The sequence below is a fragment of the Oncorhynchus keta genome, chromosome 19 (assembly GCF_023373465.1).
Source record: "Oncorhynchus keta strain PuntledgeMale-10-30-2019 chromosome 19, Oket_V2, whole genome shotgun sequence".
NCBI lineage: Eukaryota > Metazoa > Chordata > Actinopteri > Salmoniformes > Salmonidae > Oncorhynchus > Oncorhynchus keta.
The window spans coordinates 10,354,203-10,371,350 of NC_068439.1; the positions used below are offsets into that span (position 1 = coordinate 10,354,203).

Consider the following 17,148-nt stretch of genomic DNA (forward strand, 5'->3'; position numbering starts at 1 on the left):
GGCTACCTGCCGTCCCTACACTCTAACCACTAGGCTACCTGCCGTCCCTACACTAACCACTAGGCTACCTGCCGTTCCTACACTCTAACCACTAGCCTACCTGCCGTCCCTACACTCTAACCACTAGGCTACCTGCCGTCCCTACACTCTAACCACTAGGCTGCCCTGCCGCCCCTACACTCTAACCACTAGGCTACCTGCCGCCCTACACTCTAACCACTAGGCTACCTGCCGTCCCTACACTCTAACCACTAGGCTGCCCTGCCGCCCTACACTCTAACCACTAGGCTACCTGCCGCCCCTACACTCTAACCACTAGGCTACCTGCCGCCCTACACTCTAACCACTAGGCTACCTGCCGCCCCTACACTCTAACCACTAGGCTACCTGCCGTCCCTACACTCTAACCACTAGGCTACCTGCCGCCCCTACACTCTAACCCAGGGGTGTCAAACATACGGCCCGCGGGCCGGAACCGGCCCCCAAGGAGGTTCGATCAGGCCCGCAGGATAATTTGAAAGTGGAAAAAATGCATAAAAGACATGGAATTAATATTTTTAATTCGCTGCAATTCATGGATTATCCGCTAAGGGGCGCACTCTTTCCATCAGAGTAGAAGACAAGCCGCATCACTGAGACAGACTGAAAACAGCAGACGGTATCAATGCGCCATCTGCTGCTTGTTACGACGTTGTTAATATCATTAGCCAAAATGTCGTTATCCAAACGGAGAAAAGTAGATAAGGAGTGTAGAATTTTCAAAGAAAAATGGACCACGTCCTATTTATTTACAGAGATGCACGGAAAACCTTTGTGCTTGGTGTGTTTGCAACAAGTTTCGGTATTGAAGGAATATAATATTCGACGCCACTACGAGACTCATCACAGCGAAAAATATGACGGCTTGCAAGGACAACTGAGAAGAGATAAGATTAACGAATTGCTGGCGGGTCTGAGGAAACAGCAGTCAACTTTCATCCAGAGCCGAGAAGTCAGTGAAGCAGCGGTAAAAGCCAGCTACCTAATTGCTAGCGAAATAGCATTAGCATCGAAGCCGTATTCCGACGGTGACTTTGTTAAACGATGAAGGCGGCTGAACTTGTATGTCCCGAGAAGCGACAAGCTTTTGCCAATATTAGCCTGACGAGGAATACTCGGCAGATTTGAAGGGCAAATTTGCCTCTGTAGGTCTGGACAGATTTTATCAGTATCTACTACCAGGGTACCCCAAATTAACAGCCCTGGCTGCTAAAATGTTGTGCATGTTTGGGACAACCTACCTTTGTGAACAAATTTTCTCAGTGATGAATATCAATAAAACAAAAATGCGTTCAAGGCTCACAAACAAGCACTTAAATGACATTCTGAAAGTGACAGCTAGTCAGGACATGACACCTGGTGTTGATGCACTTGTACAGGCCAAAAGATGCCAAGTTTCAGGTACAAATACAAGTCCAGACTAGACTAACACCTTTAAAATGCTGCCTTAGATACTGTTTGCATTGAAAGAATACAGCTCTGTGAAGATGAATCCTTACTGTGGTGATTTAAAAAATGTGCACTTTAATGTTAGTCAGCAGCTTCAAAACAAAAGTTGTGTGATGGAATACTACTGTTCATACAACTCCATACATTTTCAGTATGTATTGTATGTGTATGTATGTTTCATGTATGAAGTTTACAGATTTACAGGACAGGCGAACACTTTCTTCATTACACATTTAAAATCACTCTCCTTAGTTTGTAAGGTGTACGCAGGGATTACATTTAGATTTTATATGCGTATGTGTAAGTGGTTTAAAAATTCCTTTCTTTAAAAGTCTCATTTAATCTTAAAGTGCATTACTATATTTTTCAGTACCAATTAAAGTTTTGTGCCTTTGTACAATCAGTGGGATCAGTTGCAATGCATATTTGTGAATGATAAAAGTAAATTGCACATTTGTCTAAGGAAATATGAGGTGTTTCATGAAATGTTTTGTAAAAGGATAGTTAATTAAATTTCAATATTTTCCTAATGTTCTTGTGCTTCTTTACACCAAAACAAAGGAAAGACATGATATTTTGGTTATTTATAGCAGAGTATGGTATAATTTTAATGGTCCGGCCCACTTGACATCTCCCTAGGCCGTATGTGGCCCACGATGCGAAATGAGTTTGACACCCCTGCTCTAACCACTAGGCTACCTGCCGTCCCTACACTCTAACCACTAGGCTACCTGCCGCCCTACACTCTAACCAGTAAGCTACCTGCCGCCCCCTACACTCTAACCACTAGGCTACCTGCCGCCCTACACTCTAACCACTAGGCTAACTGCCGTCCCTACACTCTAACCACTAGGCTGCCCTGCCGCCCCCTACACTCTAACCACTAGGCTACCTGCCGTCCCTACACTCTAACCACTAGGCTACCTGCCGTCCCTACACTCTAACCACTAGGCTACCTGCCGCCCCTACACTCTAACCACTAGGCTACCTGCCGTCCCTACACTCTAACCACTAGGCTACCTGCCGCCCCTACACTCTAACCACTAGGCTACCTGCCGTCCCTACACTCTAACCACTAGGCTACCTGCCGCCCTACACTCTAACCAGTAGGCTACCTGCCGCCCCTACACTCTAACCACTAGTCTACCTGCCGCCCCTACACTCTAACCACTAGTCTACCTGCCGCCCCTACACTCAAACCACTAGGCTACCCTGCCGCCCCTACATTGTAACCACTAGGCTACCTGCCGTCCCTACACTCTAACCACTAGGCTACCTGCCGTCCCTACACTCTAACCACTAGGCTACCTGCCGTCCCTACACTAACCACTAGGCTACCTGCCGTTCCTACACTCTAACCACTAGCCTACCTGCCGCCCCTACACTCTAACCACTAGGCTACCTGCCGTCCCTACACTCTAACCACTAGGCTGCCCTGCCGCCCCTACACTCTAACCACTAGGCTACCTGCCGCCCTACACTCTAACCACTAGGCTACCTGCCGTCCCTACACTCTAACCACTAGGCTGCCCTGCCGCCCCTACACTCTAACCACTAGGCTACCTGCCGCCCCTACACTCTAACCACTAGGCTACCTGCCGCCCCTACACTCTAACCACTAGGCTACCTGCCGCCCTACACTCTAACCACTAGGCTACCTGCCGTCCCTACACTCTAACCACTAGGCTACCTGCCGCCCCTACACTCTAACCACTAGGCTACCTGCCGTCCCTACACTCTAACCACTAGGCTACCTGCCGCCCCTACACTCTAACCAGTAAGCTACCTGCCGCCCCTACACTCTAACCACTAGGCTACCTGCCGCCCCTACACTCTAACCACTAGGCTAACTGCCGTCCCTACACTCTAACCACTAGGCTGCCCTGCCGCCCTACACTCTAACCACTAGGCTACCTGCCGTCCCTACACTCTAACCACTAGGCTACCTGCCGTCCCTACACTCTAACCACTAGGCTACCTGCCCCCTACACTCTAACCACTAGGCTACCTGCCGTCCCTACACTCTAACCACTAGGCTACCTGCCGCCCCTACACTCTAACCACTAGGCTACCTGCCGCCCCTACACTCTAACCACTAGGCTACCTGCCGCCCCTACACTCTAACCAGTAGGCTACCTGCCGCCCCTACACTCTAACCACTAGTCTACCTGCCGCCCCTACACTCTAACCACTAGTCTACCTGCCGCCCCCTACACTCAAACCACTAGGCTACCCTGCCGCCCCTACATTGTAACCACTAGGCTACCTGCCGTCCCTACACTCTAACCACTAGGCTACCTGCCGTCCCTACACTCTAACCACTAGGCTACCTGCCGTCCCTACACTCTAACCACTAGGCTACCTGCCGTTCCTACACTCTAACCACTAGCCTACCTGGTCCCTACACTCTAACCACTAGGCTACCTGCCGTCCCTACACTCTAACCACTAGGCTACCCTGCTGCCCCTACACTCTAACCACTAGGCTACCTGCCGTCCCTACACTCTAACCACTAGGCTACCTGCCGTCCCTACACTCTAACCACTAGGCTACCTGCCGTCCCTACACTCTAACCACTAGGCTACCTGCCGTCCCTACACTCTAACCACTAGGCTACCTGCCACCCCAGTTTCTTGATATGCCACACGTGTCAAGTGGATGGATTATCTTGGCAAGGGAGAAAAGATCACTAACAGGGATGTAAACAAATTTGTGCACAACATTTGAGAGAAATAAGCTTTATGTGCGTATGGAACATTTCTGGGATCTTTTAATTCAGCTCATGAAACATGAGACCAACACTTTACATCTTGCATTTATATTTTGGTTCAGTGTAGTTGTAAAACAAAGTAAAGCATGTAAGCAACTGCTTCCTTGTGCATGAGTCACTGTTCACCTTCAATCAATGAATCATTGTAACAAAACAAAAAAATCCAATCCATTTAATGTTACCCTTTTAAAACAATACATAGTTCTAGGCATTTGCTGTTTTTATTCTGCCTTGATAGCGAAGAACATGAAAGCTGTGGGAGTAAATACAGACAATATCTGCACCTTTTCAAAGACTGTCGCTCTGTCACATAATTATGCAGAATAGTCATACATACAAAAAACTCCAAAATTCCAGTGTAGACCCCCTTTCTGTGTTTACAAACATTACCGCACGAGGGCGATGCGCGCAAGTGGTGGTGGTTAACTTTTATACTTAAAAAAAAAAAACGTAATTTCAACCAGAAAAATGTATCTTTGGCTAACGCTAGCTGTTGCTACAGCCTATTATTTCAATGAGCGTTAGCATTCTAGCTAACAAATGCTGCATCCAAAATAGTTAGTCTGCAAAGATCACAACCAAATATAATCTTAGCGACTGTACAATCAAGAATCAAAACATCATTGTACGTGTTTGAGAACCCCCCAAAAGTGATTTTGTTTCTTAGTAATAAAAACGTAAAACTAAGCTATGTTGAATGGGCGCAGATGACTTTCGCCAAGAGTCGCGCGCATCTGTACTTAGTACGTGTGACCCTTCAACTACACCAATATCAAATTGGGGGTACAAAATCACATTACACAAGGACCTTAACAAGGGACATAGAGACACTTACAATTCTAACAGCTTTTTTGTTAGTCGGGTATTTAATTGTCTGAAAATACATTTAAATGTATTTTTGTAAGGTAAGAAAACGTGGTGTTTTTTGTTTGTAAATTTACATTTGTGAATATGAAATTTGGCTAAAATAATAATGAAATGAATTACATAAAATTGTTTCAGCTTATTTCTATCGCAGTACATCTCTCCACAATAGTGTCAAATCTTCATAAATGTGTTCAATTATACATATGTCTTGCCAGTTTTCTTACATGAACACAATGCCAAAAAAGAGGCAACACTGTTTCTGGGTGGTCATTACAAAAGGAGCAATTTGAGTTGACGTTTTCCTTAAACTTCTTCATATAGTGGTTGGCAGGATAATATTTATGAATAATTTTTAACTTCATGTTGGTTTGCAATTATAATGTTGACAAAGTGCCAGTGAAACTTTCTGCTTTTCATCGGCAGGTTTTCTTGTCATGGTCCTTAATTTATAAACATGTTTTTTTTTTCCACACAGATATTATATATGGAATAATCGGGATATATTGTATAAAAATACTTCTTTGTTTTTAGAATATTGGTTCCGAAATAATATCCTATTGGTGAGCCAACTGGTAAATGCAGAGGCTCTTTCACTTAATTATAAGGAATTCTTATCACTTTACAAGGTCCCTGTAACACCTAAAGATGTTGCAGTTATTTTAGATGCCATTCCTTCAGGTGTTGCTATGTTATTCAGGAACGTGTCAAGACCCTCAGAACCTACCTTCCATTAACCCTGTTGACTCATCAGTAGGAAAGATTTGTTCCTCTTTTGGTCCATTCAACAACAGAGTGATACGAACCTTGTTTCAGCAGGATATTGTATACCTTTTGTCATGCCTTATTGGGCCGGATTTATTGATAATATCTGTTGGAAAAAAGTGTGGATGTTGCCACACACATACCTACTTGTTAACAAAATTAAGGAAGTTTAATTTAAAATTATTCATAGACATGGGATCAAAGTGTTCATTTTTTTTGGTATATTCTAATTATCTTCAGTTCATATTTGTTTGCTTTGTAAATACATTTGGATAAATAAGAGAATAAAATTAAACAGTTTTTAAACAGTTTTCCCTTGATAATTATGTTCGTGTCATTTAACTAGCTAGCTGCAGCATCATTGTTTCAGGCGAACACGTTTGCGTACGGAACCACCGGAAGTGGTCCGTCTCGGAATGACTTCCTCCATATAGCCAATTCTTTTTTTTGTAATTCTGATACAGCTTCTTGCGGAACATCCAACGACAACGAGTCTGTTTATTGTTGCAGAAACAGGGTGGTTGTTGTTCCCAAAACAACGTTGACGTTTGTTGACGGCTGGCGCGACCTCAATACCGCCAAACAAACATCATCGGGATGGCGGAGGCGCCAGGTACTTCTAACGAGGCGATAACGGAGACCATTCAAGTAGAAACACCGCCACCGCTCCAGCAGGTAAACTAGCTATAGAAACTCAAATAATTAGCCAAGTAGTAGATACAGGAAGATAACGAATAAACTGTTTGGAATCGAGTCCAATATGCATGCAGAGGCCGCAGTAGATCAGTTATCTAGTTACAATAGCTAAAGTAATCCATCAATTCCATGGTAACGCGGCATTTATGCAGAGGCACAGATTTTTCACTTTAAAACCTATGCCAAACAAAAGTAATTGATTTCGAAGTTTAACAAGCCATACACATTTTTGCACAATGACTACTTTGAACAATTTACTACACAGTAAATAAATAAAACATTTACTAGTAAAAACTGTGCAAATGCAACGTTTGGTAATTTACAGAAGAAATACGTTTAAATCTTCGCTCTGTTTTTTATTGTGTTGTCAAACTTCTGCACAGTTCTTCCTATAAATGTTTTCGTAAAAAAACTGTACAAATTGTTCACAATAGTAATTGTGCATAGAGATCTATGGTTTGTTCAACTTGGAAATAAAACAATCTGAGTCTTGGTGTAATTCCGTTACATGGAATTGCCCCTTACTAACTAGATCATACAATCACGGTGAGACGATTTGATCCTAGCTGTCAAGTGTAGCACATTGCCAGTTGTACCAGCCCATCAACTAACTAGCAAATGTGATGTTGACTGACTACATGACCTTGTTGACAAGAGAAACACCATATGCCTGTATGAAGGTGAAGCTTAAACAGTCTCCTGTTTGTGTCTCTCAGGAGGGACGTAGCCTGACCATCAAGCTGAGGAAGAGAAAGACTGACAAGAAGGTGGAGTGGTCCAGCGACACAGTGGACAACGAGCATCTGGGAAGGAGGTCCTCCAAGTGTGAGTATTTATTTCACACCTCCCTCTGTTTCTAGCTGTTTAGATGCACTTCTCTGTTATCTGGTACTCTAAAGTATATGCATGCAATTGTTGGCATTATTGATGACTGAGTATTTCTGACACCTTGACAGGTTGCTGCGTCTACGAGAAACCCAAGCAGTTCGGAGAGTCCTCCTCTGAAAGCGAGGGAGATGACGAAGGCTGTGGAAGTGCACACTGCATTCTAGGACATGGGAAAGACATGCATGGACACAGTGGAGGGGGTGGGGGGAACTCTGGAGGATCACATGCCCATTAATGATTAAGAGTGGAGACTGGGGGTTACGACACATACTGCTACACACACAGTCTCATTTAGTTCAGTCATTGCAGTACTGGGAGGAAAAGGGATAAAGATTAGAAGAGACAGAACAAAGGAAAGAACACAACCTGTTTGATAAGAACATGGGGTGCTGTTGAGAGTTCATTGTATATATTACAATCATTTTTCTTTTTTTTTTATAAAGAGTACTTTTCCTTATTTGTCTAAATACTTGATTTTACTTATGTTGCAGTATCTTAGCTTGTGTGCCAGACAGTCTGTTCCTGCTTGTCAAACAGGGATTTGGAAAGATGATGATGTAACATTGTAGAGAGCTGAAATAGTCTGGTACCCAGACTACTACTAGGGAGCGAGTTCCAAACAACAGCCTATCCAGGGCTCTCCAACCCTGTTCCTGGAGAGCTACCATCCTGTAGGTTTTTGTAGCTGGTCGATGAGCTGAATCCGGTTAGTTACAACTGTGGTTGGAGTTAAAACCTACAGGAGGGTAGCTCTCCAGGAACAGGGTTGGAGTTAAAACCTACAGGAGGGTAGCTCTCCAGGAACAGGGTTGGAGTTAAAACCTACAGGAGGGTAGCTCTCCAGGAACAGGGTTGGAGTTAAAACCTACAGGAGGGTAGCTCTCCAGGAACAGGGTTGGAGTTAAAACCTACAGGAGGGTAGCTCTCCAGGAACAGGGTGGGAGAGCCCTGCCCTACTCCCTATATAGGGCCCTGGTCGAAAGTATTGCACTTTAAAGGGAAGAGGGTGCCATTTGGGTCGTAACATCTTTTATCTCTACTTCAAAGTAATGAGTACTCCATGAATACTTAAGTAGCAAACAGTCTTATTTTATGGACACAATGTTGTACAGACAAGGTCTATCGGTAACATTAAAGACGTTTAGGGGAGTATTTAGGACACTATTTTAAGGAAATGCTAGTCTTGTTTTTCTTATTTTCATGTAACATTGCTGACATTACCTTTTAGTTGAGTGCAGTGAAAATGTGTTGATGCACAATCCTCTCCCTGCCCTTTACAATCCTCAGAAGTGTTGAGTACATTAGTCTCAGCACTTCAAATAAGAATAGAATTGATGGCAGATTGCCTTAAATTCTGAGAAGATGTTGTAAAGATATGTCCTTTTGTATTGATGAGGTGAGAGAATGTCAACATACCAATAATTAGAAAAATCTTACAAACCATGCATATGCAACAAATTATATACAGATTATATACACTGAGCTGCAAAAGTATTGGGACAGTGACATTTTTGTTGTTTTGGCTCTACTCAAATGACACTGACTACGAGGTGAAATTGCAGACTTCCAGCTTTAATTAGAAAGTGTTTTCATTCATATCGTAAACCGTTTAGAAATTACAACACTTTATGTACATAGTCCTGCCATTTATAATAATAATAATAATAATATATGCCATTTAGCTGACGCTTTTATCCAAAGCGACTTACAGTCATGTGTGCATACATTCTACGTATGGGTGGTCCCGGGAATCGAACCCACTACCCTGGCGTTACAAGCGCCATGCTCTACCAACTGAGCTACAGAAGGACCACACCATTTTAGGGGACCAACCGTATTGGGATAGATTCACTTATGTGTATTAAAGTAGTACAAAGTGAAGTATTTGGTTCCATATTCACAGCACGCAATGACTACATCAAGCTTGTGACTACAAATTTGTTGGATTCATTTTCTGTTTGGTTGTTTCAGATTATTTTGTGCCCAATAGAAATGAATGGTAAATAATGTATTGTCATTTTGGAGTCAAATAATATATGTTTCTGAACACTTCTACATGAATGTGGGTGCTACCATAATTCTGGATAATCCTGAATGAATCGTGAATAATAATATGTGAGAAAGTTAGACGAACATATCACATCCCCCGCTCCCCCTAAAAATGTTAGCATGTCTTGGGGGGTATGATATAAAATGCTAATCTCCCGTGATAGTGAGAGGTTAGCATGTCTTGGGGGGAATGACAAAATGCTAACCTCCCATTATTGTGATAGTGAGAGGTCAGCATGTCTTGGGGGGTATGACATAAAATGCTAACCTCCCGTTTATTGTGATAGTGAGAGGTTAGCATGTCTTGGGGGTATGACATTTGTGTGTCTGTAACCCTCAGTCAGACAGTCTGCACTTTAACCTCACAGTCTATGCATAATTTTACATCCTTGAGTGCTGGAGTACAGAGGCAAAACAACAGTTGTGTCACTGTCCCAATACTTTTGTAGTTCACTGTATATTCTTTAATTCATTATGCCCTCTGAGAATGAATGCACCAGGGCAACATTGGCAGTAACCTCCGCTGCATGCTGGTTGGTTATGAAGAAAAAAAAAGTTGCCATTTTAAATCAGTCTTATATTTGCATCATACTTATTGCACTGTGATCGGGCAGAGAAGATAACGTTTGTTTCAGTGAGAGGAAATAAATGCCATTTATTTAGTGCTGCTGTGTACTTTCCATACTAGACTAAACATAAAGTGGGACAAAATTTGGTATTTACCGCAGTCCAGATCATGCAGTTCAACAGAAGACATGGGAGAAAGAGAGTTTTTGAATGGAGAAGGTGCATGATGAATTGCTGGCCCAAGCTGTGTTCACCAGTGTCTCAACTGACCAAATGTCACTGGCCATTTCCCCATTGTATACTCCTCGCATCCTCTCTCCTTCTCAAAACCCAATCGAAGGAGACGGTTAGAGGGGTGGGACCTCTGGCTTTCTCATCCAATGGATTTTGAGGACGTGAGGAGTATGCAATTGAGAAAAGACCAGTGTCTCAGGCTTCATCCTCTGTGGTTCCAAACACCGTATTACTACTTAAAACTGTACTTGATCTGTGATAACATACACTATGTATAATGGACTACATCCAATTTCACTATACATCACCATGTTCTATTACAGATACACACATACAATGTTCCTGTACTGGTAAAGCACCTTTCTGTACATAAAATACATCATATGAGATCAGATTTAATGTGAATAAAAGATGAAATCACTTTGTCCAAGTGTGTTACATGAGTTGAACTTGAGCTGTATGTGTATATCATAGCACAAATAAAGATTATTCAAGGCTGCATGGAAATGAGAATATTGGTTTATTATTATATTAGTTCTGGACCTCCCAACAATCTCTCCTACAACATTGATAGTTCTGGCCAGGGGTGTATTCATTAGGAACCAAACGTAAGCAAACAGGCCAAATGGGGGAAGACTATCAGAACTAATTTCTGTTGCACAATGTTTTTCTACGGTGTGCACTAATGAATAAACCCCTGGGTCTCCCATCAACCCCACCTACAAGACCGTTCAGGTTTCCAGGACTGTACCGTAGTTACCTCATCTCACTATAGGTCAACACAGAGGGATACTGAATTAGTGGTTTGTGGCCATGGAGACGAGTAGAAATAAGTCAAATGATCCGGATCACATCCAGGGACCTCATCAGGGAGGTTATTCTGGTCTTTGTCCTGGCTGCCAAAAGTATGAATCCTATTGACGGAGAGCTCCCAATACCTGACACATGGCCTTGCATACATCCCAAATGGCACCCTATTCCCCACATAGTGCACTACATTTGACCAGGACCCAGAGGGCTATATAGGAAATAGGGTGCCTTCTAGGGATAAACACACCATATGAGATATTATACGTCACTCGTTTCATGGCATTTTTACATCTGCAACATTGATCAATGTTTGGCTACTGAACATGGCCATGGTGGATTGTCATGTCATTGTTTTGCTTTTGAGAATCAGATTCTCGAGTCATTTTGACAGTGATCCAGCACTTGTCTGGGGACATTGCACATTCTCGTTACAAAACAACATCTTTCTTTATAATCGACACATGGAGTAACAAGTCAAAAAATGTGACAAAAAAACACACACGAGATAAAAGGCAGAGAGGAATTGCAGATATGGTATCACTGTTCAAAGTTCTCAGTATCAGTACGCAGCGAGGGTAGTATCGTATAACGTTCCGCATCACTATCAAGTTTTGACAGCTGTATCTGTTTTGCTACGATACAACAAAAAAAAACGATCTGAAAAAGGCCATTGTAGAAACTAGAACATTCTTTCATGGTACAGGGGCACTGTGGGTAAAAAAAAAAACAATCTGAAAAAGGCCATTGTAGAAACTAGAACATTCTTTCATGGTACAGGGGCACTGTGGGTAAAAAAAAAAAAACCTCTTCCGCATGCAATACTGTAGATTGTGGCTCATGCTGAGGAGGAAGAAAACCTTTGCAGGTAGAATTTAGTGTTCCTGAGCTTGACTGTTGGTTTCTATGGGATTGTGCAAAACTTGCTACTGGATAACTGCACAACCAAGTTCCATATAAACACATTTTCTTAAAAAAAAAAAAAGGGTTACCATTGAATGTTTCTGGTCTGTAAGTTACCTTTCAAATCAGGAACCATGTGTGTGATAAGACAGATACATATATACATGTGTTCAATTTGTAGTGTACTATTAAGAATATGACTATCATGGAGAAAGACAGGGATACGGTAATATACTAAGGCATACTTGTAAAGTTAAACTACCTACACATGCAGTATTATGGCACAGGAAATAAACAGAAAAGGCTAATAAAAACCTTGCGTCCAAAAAACAAACATCAAGCTTTGAAAGAAAACTATGAAAAAAAGGTGCTGGTATCTGTCGAGTAGATTTTCAAAAGTGAATCTGAACAAAACAAAAATAATCCCTCTTACCATGTCTAATTAAACATAATTGTATGAATTTGAGTATCAAAGAATAGTACTTTAGGGGGAGGGAAACTCAACACAACAGTGTTATCACTGGGGCCTATTTGACCAAGATTGTAGTGGATGTGCTTTGCCTCAGCTCCAGTGAATATCACAGTAGTGAGGTGAAATGTAGCTTCAAAGTCCTTCAGTCTCTCTCCCTCTCCTCATTGAACACAGTGTCAGCTGGGCTCAGCTCTTTTCACGTGACTGTCTTTGCATTGATAGGCTGTCGATACGTAACTTCTCAGTCCCTCCACGTCAGGGTCTCGAAACAACACCCCCCCCCCCCCAACTTTCCTCCATGTCAAAGGATTTCCTGTGGGGAGAAATTATCAGTAAACAGATCAGTAAATGATCTAATGATCAGTAAACAGTTAGTGGTTCAGATGCTTTAAAATAGCCTCAAGCAAACCATAACAACATCACATGGGAAGGTCATTAGGATGACAACAGCAAGAGAAAAACAGGAGATGAAAACAACTTCAAAACGGTCAGCTCTAAAAGTCTGGGTTGTATCCACTAGGCAAACAGAAGAAAACGTACTGAGGCAGGGACAACCTGACCTTGCCCAAAAATAAACACTCTTTGTAATTTTATGTAGCAAACGTGCACTTTGACCCTATTACATGGACAAAACCCTCACTTTATTCCCATGGGGCTGCTGTTTGTGCGTATTATAGCAGCAACCCTTCAGGCAAATAAAATCCCATCCTTTCTTCATACATAACTGCTCTCCATATAAACTCTAATGACATGTCTTTCCCCAAAGCCATTGATATGTCATTAGTTCAAGCTGGTTTCACACAACTTGGAGAATGTCACAGTTCTTTTTCCCTGGTTGCAAGATTAAAATAGCTCAAAGCAGAGCAGTTTGTGGCAGGCTGTAGATCAAAATAGCTGAAAGAGCAGTTTTTGGCGGGCTGTAGATTAAAATAGCTGAAAGAGCAGTTTGTGATGGGCTGTAGATTAAAATAGCTGAAAGCAGAGCAGTTTGTGGCAGGCTGTAGATTAAAATAGCTGAAAGAGCAGTTTGTGGCAGGCTGTAGATCAAAATAGCTGAAAGAGCAGTTTTTGGCGGGCTGTAGATTAAAATAGCTGAAAGAGCAGTTTGTGGCAGGCTGTAGATTAAAATAGCTGAAAGCAGAGCAGTTTGTGGCAGGCTGTAGATTAAAATAGCTGAAAGCAGAGCAGTTTGTGGCGGGCTGTAGATTAAAATAGCTGAAAGAGCAGTTTGTGGCGGGCTGTAGATTAAAATAGCTGAAAGCAGAGCAGTTTGTGGCGGGCTGTAGATTAAAATAGCTGAAAGAGCAGTTTGTGGCGGGCTGTAGATTAAAATAGCTGAAAGCAGAGCAGTTTGTGGCGGGCTGTAGATTAAAATAGCTGAAAGAGCAGTTTGTGGCGGGCTGTAGATTAAAATAGCTGAAAGCAGAGCAGTTTGTGGCAGGCTGTAGATTAAAATAGCTGAAAGCAGAGCAGTTTGTGGCGGGCTGTAGATTAAAATAGCTGAAAGAGCAGTTTGTGGCGGGCTGTAGATTAAAATAGCTGAAAGAGCAGTTTGTGGCGGGCTGTAGATTAAAATAGCTGAAAGCAGAGCAGTTTGTGGCGGGCTGTAGATTAAAATCGCTGAAAGAGCAGTTTGTGGCGGGCTGTAGATTAAAATAGCTGAAAGCAGAGCAGTTTGTGGCGGGCTGTAGATTAAAATAGCTGAAAGCAGAGCAGTTTGTGGCGGGCTGTAGATTAAAATAGCTGAAAGCAGAGCAGTTTGTGGCGGGCTGTAGATTAAAATAGCTGAAAGCAGAGCAGTTTGTGGCGGGCTGTAGATTAAAATAGCTGAAAGCAGAGCAGTTTGTGGCAGGCTGTAACCTAGCGGTTAAAAGCTTTGGGGCTCTGGATAAGAGTGTCTGCTAAATGACCCCCCAAAAAATACACAAACAAAAAAAAATTGTAGAAGGTGCAAAGATTGCTAAACTAGACAAGAATAGTCTCCATAGTTTGAGTTTACACTAAGTTTGCCCAATATTTTTACATTTTTCTGCATTTCGTTAACATGAAAACTCACACTTTACATCCCAAGGCTGTAGTACAGTTTGAAAACACAGAAAATCAAACAGAGTGAAAGAGACTGAAAGAACTTACCAAAACAAACTTCCTTTCACGGATCATCTTTCCTTTGATGTATTATTTTGTAGTCAGGTACATTTCTGTAACTTCCCCATCGTCTCCCACTTCCCCATCGTCTCCCACTTCCTCCTCATCTTCCACCTCCTTTTCTCCTTTCTCTTCCTCCACCTCATCGCCCTCTCCTAAGATCACACACTGCCGGACGCTGACAGAGATGACTAGTGCTTGCACGATGCCGTACACCAGAGCAAAATGTGGAAGATACTCCTGGACCACCCAGAGCAGTCCTGCCATTCCAACAGTGGAGACAAAAAACATTGCCATTCCATGGAGCCACAACTTCAGTCCTCCTTGGATCCCTAGCATCTCCAGGACCAACTTGGTAGGGGGGGACACAGTCCACAGGAAGCCCACCACGAGCAGGTCAAACAGGTGACGGAGGAGGTTGAAGCAGATCTCATAGTGTTCCGGAACTATCTCCCCATTCCAGGCACGTGCAAAGAACCGGAAGGCTGATGAGGAGCTAGGTGTGGGAGAAGGTGGAGGAGTTCCATAGTCAGAATACTCCCCATCGTTGTCAGAGTCCCATCCTCCACCGATACATTTCCTCTGCTTGAGCCCACCAGGTTCAGCTGCTCTTGGCCAGAGGAAGTCGCGGGACGGCAGAACCTTAGTCCACCATCTGGAGCCACCATGTTCTGCTTTCCCCTCAGCCACTTGCTTGCCCTCGCCCAGATCTTCAATTTCCAGGGACTGGATTTTCTCCTCACTTGCTTCCCAGTACTCATCAATCAATGTTGTTTGGTCACTTGCTTGCCTTTTCTGTCCAGTTCCCCAAAACCATGTTGTTAACCCTCCCAAGCCCCAGCTGCCTCTTGTCTGCCTCTCGTCTTTCATGGTTTTGTCAGGTGCTACTTTGCTGCCCCAGGGCCGGTAGGAGACAGCTGGACGCAACCACCCCCAGACTCTTCCTACTACAGCTGTCATGTCAGCTCCCTTAATTCTGTCTGTATTTTAGACTAAAGGATTTATGAAGAATGTACGGGTTAAACTGTATGTCTATCAGCTCAAAGGTTTTGTTAGAGTATAGTACATTAGATGAATGAGTCAAATTAACAATTAGAGGGTGTGCACCTCAGGACATGAAAGACCTGTAAGTGTTCAATGTTATATCGAAACCAACAATACGGTCCCTACACAGCACAACACCTACACCAAAGGGAACATTCCAATGTGAGGTACTAGCTACATGTCTTCCCCAAATAGACTTTCACCTTGCTTTATCCAATTTCTCTCTTATAACAGTGAGTGCCATACAAACCATACCAAAAATACAACTTTGAGTAAATCGAATAGCCAGTTTTACGTCTACAGTGTAAAGATTAGGGATTCAATTGTAAGATATCTTAGTCTATACATATATGTACTTGGCTACAATATTTTCAGGTACTTTCTGAAGAACATGTCCAACTTTACAGGGTAAAGACGTTTAGTGGAGGAATGTAAGCAGGCCAATATTAAATCTCTGACAGCGTTTCTCTTGAGTCTCTTCCACTTCTTGAACTGTGGGGGGTTAAAATAGGAGTCAACACATTGTTACATCATAACAAAAATAGTAACTAGTAAGATGGTTAACATTAGCCAGCTAAGCGCTACATAATCTTACAAAAAAAAGTTACATATTGATAGCTAGATAAATTTAACGGTAGTAAAGTTAAAGTTAGCTGTCACTCGCTAAAGCAAAACTCACCTTGTCCCCTATAACAGTTCGCTAATCAAGATCCGAAAACGTCCACGTAGCTAGCTATCAACTTATTGGCAAAGTAGGTTAATTTGAGTGCCAAACGCACTGAACTGTTCTCTAAACGTCGTGGATGTATCCACTTAAACGACTGGCATCTTTTACAATTACGTCCATACGATATCAGCTAGACGTTCATTACGAAAACTGCAAAACTCGCCGATTATCTGCAGTAATTGAAGCTGCTAACTAGTTAGCATACAATAGAACGCACCTGGAACCGGAAATAGCTGGCATACTTCCGAGCCGAGTGAAACGAGTTCTGTACCAAAGATTATATAACCCTAGATAGGCTACGGTCAGTCTTTCCACTGTAGAAATTAACCATAGCAGGCAGAGTCAAGCATAAACTAGTGAGCTCCGATTGGTGCGTTCTAGCATTTATTTGCATATTACATTTTAGGAACGCCTGATCTGTGATGCGTGTGCGTAATAACTCAATTTGGCCATGCGTTCAAATTTGATTTTTTGTGATTTTTTTGAAACTTTTAAGGTACCGTCTACAATTCCTCCAGTCCTGTTAAGATTCTAGTTTCGGAAAGAAACCCGTAGGAGGAGCAAATGTGTCACCGATGAGAAAAGTGGCATAATGTAAGCCAAAAATCCACCTTCTCCCATCACCAAATTTGGTTTTGAGTTGAAACGCTAACCGGATGCTTCACATTAACACACCCTGTTATGCGCCATTGTTCTGCGTGTACCCGTGGATGACATGGCCATTGTTGG

The 17,148-nt window shown here is 42.7% G+C and overlaps 2 protein-coding genes across 2 annotated transcripts; one reads left to right on the plus strand and one right to left on the minus strand.

Annotated features, from left to right (window-relative positions):
* Positions 1 to 6,252: 6,252 nt before the first annotated feature.
* On the plus strand, positions 6,253 to 9,526 carry LOC118397928 (E3 ubiquitin-protein ligase PPP1R11-like). Its single transcript, XM_035792781.2, has 3 exons — positions 6,253 to 6,562; positions 7,300 to 7,408; positions 7,540 to 9,526. Exons 1-3 carry the CDS (start codon positions 6,485 to 6,487, stop codon positions 7,704 to 7,706), a joined length of 354 nt encoding a protein of 117 aa, XP_035648674.1. The 5' UTR covers positions 6,253 to 6,484; the 3' UTR covers positions 7,707 to 9,526.
* A 1,298-nt stretch (positions 9,527 to 10,824) lies between these two features.
* Positions 10,825 to 16,766, minus strand: LOC118397930 (uncharacterized protein C6orf47 homolog). The gene is made up of 3 exons (XM_035792782.2): positions 16,372 to 16,766; positions 14,637 to 16,184; positions 10,825 to 12,816 (listed from the first exon to the last, which is right to left on the minus strand). Exon 2 carries the CDS (start codon positions 15,606 to 15,608, stop codon positions 14,679 to 14,681), a length of 930 nt encoding a protein of 309 aa, XP_035648675.1. The 5' UTR covers positions 15,609 to 16,184; positions 16,372 to 16,766; the 3' UTR covers positions 10,825 to 12,816; positions 14,637 to 14,678.
* Between the last annotated feature and the right edge of the window lie 382 nt (positions 16,767 to 17,148).